Here is a 2,668-nt window from a genome sequence, read left to right on the forward strand (position 1 = left end):
TCAAGTGAAAGGGCGAGGAAAAGAGACGAGGAAAGAATATCACCCCCCTCGGATACCGACGAACCAAATTAGAAGCACCCGCAAAGTAAAGTCGCCACGTACAGCGATGGACGGCAGGTGCATCTAGCTCTCCGGCAAACTCACACCCTAACTGAAGCATGCCGTCTCCTTCACTCGTCTCATGCAAATTATTCTTTATTAAATCTAAATCCTGGACGTCTAATTCAACTATTCCTGTCCCGCTCACTCAAATCTTACTCGGCAAACGCATGAAAGAAATAACGATCTCCTATGACTACTCGGCAAACTCATGAAGCTTGCTCGACGCACTCATCAATCCTGCCCGCCGCACTCGAAGCTAAAACATAAAACTTAAATAAAAGCAAGGAGGAGACGAGGAACTTACTTGAAGTAGCGGAGGAAAGATGTGCGAGACGAAGAGGAGAGCTGTGAGCGAGTCTTGTAAGTTTGCAAAATGTTAAGTGACGAATGAATGGTCTTCTCACTCTTTATATAGGGAAAGGAGGCCAAAGTGTGTCATGATAGCCTAGGCAGCCTAGGAGACGCCATCATTGATTACACCCCCAAGGCAGCTCCATCCACGAAAAGGTGCCACGTCACGAAACAACTTTGGAAACCCAAACGGCGCAGTCTGCATTTATGCCTAAAAACGGCGCTGCAATGATGACAGTCTCCACAACTGCCACCTGTCAGCCACACTCTGACAAGAAGCAACTAAGAATATCAAGAGGAAACCAAGGGACAGCCATCTCCTCGAGGACACCATCCGACCACCCTTGGCTCTTATCCCCGGCAGCAACCTCTTCCCCCGCAGACTTAGTCGTACGACGAGATCCCAGTTGACGACCAACATTCGTGCTCTTGCTCGGCCAGCCTCTTGGCTAAAGTCATCACTCTCACAAGACTAATGACTTGGGGGGCTCCTGTTCTGGCCGGGGCCGAGCAGGCCCAGCTCCTCTCACTAGCCGAGCAGGCCCAATTCATTGGGCCCATTTACTGGATAACCGTCAAGGAGTTATCCACGCGCGAAGACCACGCGTCACGCAGCGGGCGATTCGGTCAACCACCTCCGAACCCTACGCTATGATCATCCAGAACGTGGGTCACCTGCTGACTCAGCCCTAGCACAAGGACGTTCTGGCAGTTTCCTAGCACGTGGGCCTCCAATTAGATTTGGCCCAATTAGGAAACCTTGGCCCAACGCTGGGGGCTATAAATACCCTCTCTCACCAGAGGGTCAGGTATTCTATTCTATTCACTCTCAACCCTCATTCTCTGATAGCTACTGACTTAAGCATCGGAGAACCTTGCAGGTACCCCCCATCTTGCTCTCCAAGCCAGATTCTGCTGCCTTGACGATTCTTCTGATCAGGTACGATCAATAGGGATAGTTATTATTAAAACAAATAAAATTACATAAAACTTAAAATGCAATACAATACACTAAACACACAACACACCTAAAATGAAACACACATAACTAAATTAGTACAATAGACTCAACTCACAAACAATCTATTTAATCATGAAACATTCCGAACTTTGCCCATATGTGTTTGACTAAATCTTCTTGCAATTCGTGATGTACATGTGAATCACGCATTACAAATCTAGCACGCACATGATTCGCAAATGCAGGTAGCACCTCGGTTGAGAATGGCTCCGGTGTACTAGACCCACTTGCCTTAGATTGATCATAATATGTCCAATGTTGAGCATATGTATCTCGTTCATCCTTAACAATCATATTATGCAATATGATACATGACCTCATGATGAGAGCCAAGTCGGCTATGTCCCACAAACGGGCTGATTCACAAATAATTTTAAATCGAGCCTGCAACACCCCAAATGCACGTTCAATGTCCTTCCGACATCCCTCCTTATATTTTGCAAATAACTTATCTGGTTCACTTTGAGGAAGTCTAATTGATTTGACGAAAGTTGGATAAAAAGGGTAGATACCGTCAGCAAGATAGTATGCCATATTATACGGACGTTGATTCACAAAGAAGTTCACTCTTGGAGTATTTCCCTGTTCAACATCATCGAACACGGATGAACGATCTAAAACGTTTATATCGTTCAATGTGCCCGGACATCCAAAAAAGGCATGCCAAATCCATAGATCATAAGTTGCAACTGCTTCAAGTATAACAGTGGTGGTTCACTTATCTCCCCGAGTAAATTGACCTTCCCATGTTGCAGGACAATTTTTCCATTCCCAATGCATGCAATCAATACTCCCAATCATCCCCGGAAACCCCCGCATTTCACTAACATGCAGTATTCTTTGCAGGTCATCTTGAGTAGGGACTCTAAGATACACTGGCTCATACAAATTAATAATGCAATGAAGTTAAATAATAGATAAGGCACAAAGTGACAAAATACAAATAATGACTTGACAACACTTAATTACCAAACAAATAATGCAATACAATAAAGTAACAAAATACAAACAATGACAGTAATAATGCAAGACATAAAGTGATAAGATACAAACAAAGATAGTAATAATGCAAGACATAAAGTGACAAAATACAAACAATGACTAGACAACACTTAATTTCCAAACATATCTGTTCCCAACTTTTCCATCAACTCTTTGCTCCGGTCATCGAGATGGTCCTTTGAACTTAGCTTC

The 2,668-nt window shown here is 44.0% G+C and overlaps 1 protein-coding gene across 1 annotated transcript; it reads right to left on the minus strand.

Annotated features, from left to right (window-relative positions):
- Positions 1 to 1,540: 1,540 nt before the first annotated feature.
- Positions 1,541 to 2,293, minus strand: LOC131623562 (uncharacterized). Its single transcript, XM_058894573.1, has 2 exons — positions 2,215 to 2,293; positions 1,541 to 2,088 (listed from the first exon to the last, which is right to left on the minus strand). Exons 1-2 carry the CDS (start codon positions 2,291 to 2,293, stop codon positions 1,541 to 1,543), a joined length of 627 nt encoding a protein of 208 aa, XP_058750556.1.
- Between the last annotated feature and the right edge of the window lie 375 nt (positions 2,294 to 2,668).

The sequence above is a fragment of the Vicia villosa genome, unplaced genomic scaffold, assembly GCF_029867415.1.
Source record: "Vicia villosa cultivar HV-30 ecotype Madison, WI unplaced genomic scaffold, Vvil1.0 ctg.000073F_1_1, whole genome shotgun sequence".
NCBI lineage: Eukaryota > Viridiplantae > Streptophyta > Magnoliopsida > Fabales > Fabaceae > Vicia > Vicia villosa.

Coding starts and splice junctions, on each gene's coding strand:
- LOC131623562 (XM_058894573.1), bottom strand. CDS start 2,293: ATGCGGGGGTTTCCGGGGATGATTGGGAGTATTGATTGCATGCATTGG. Junction 2,089..2,214: donor TTGTCCTGCAACATGGGAAG/GTCAATTTACTC, acceptor TAAACGTTTTAG/ATCGTTCATCCGTGTTCGAT.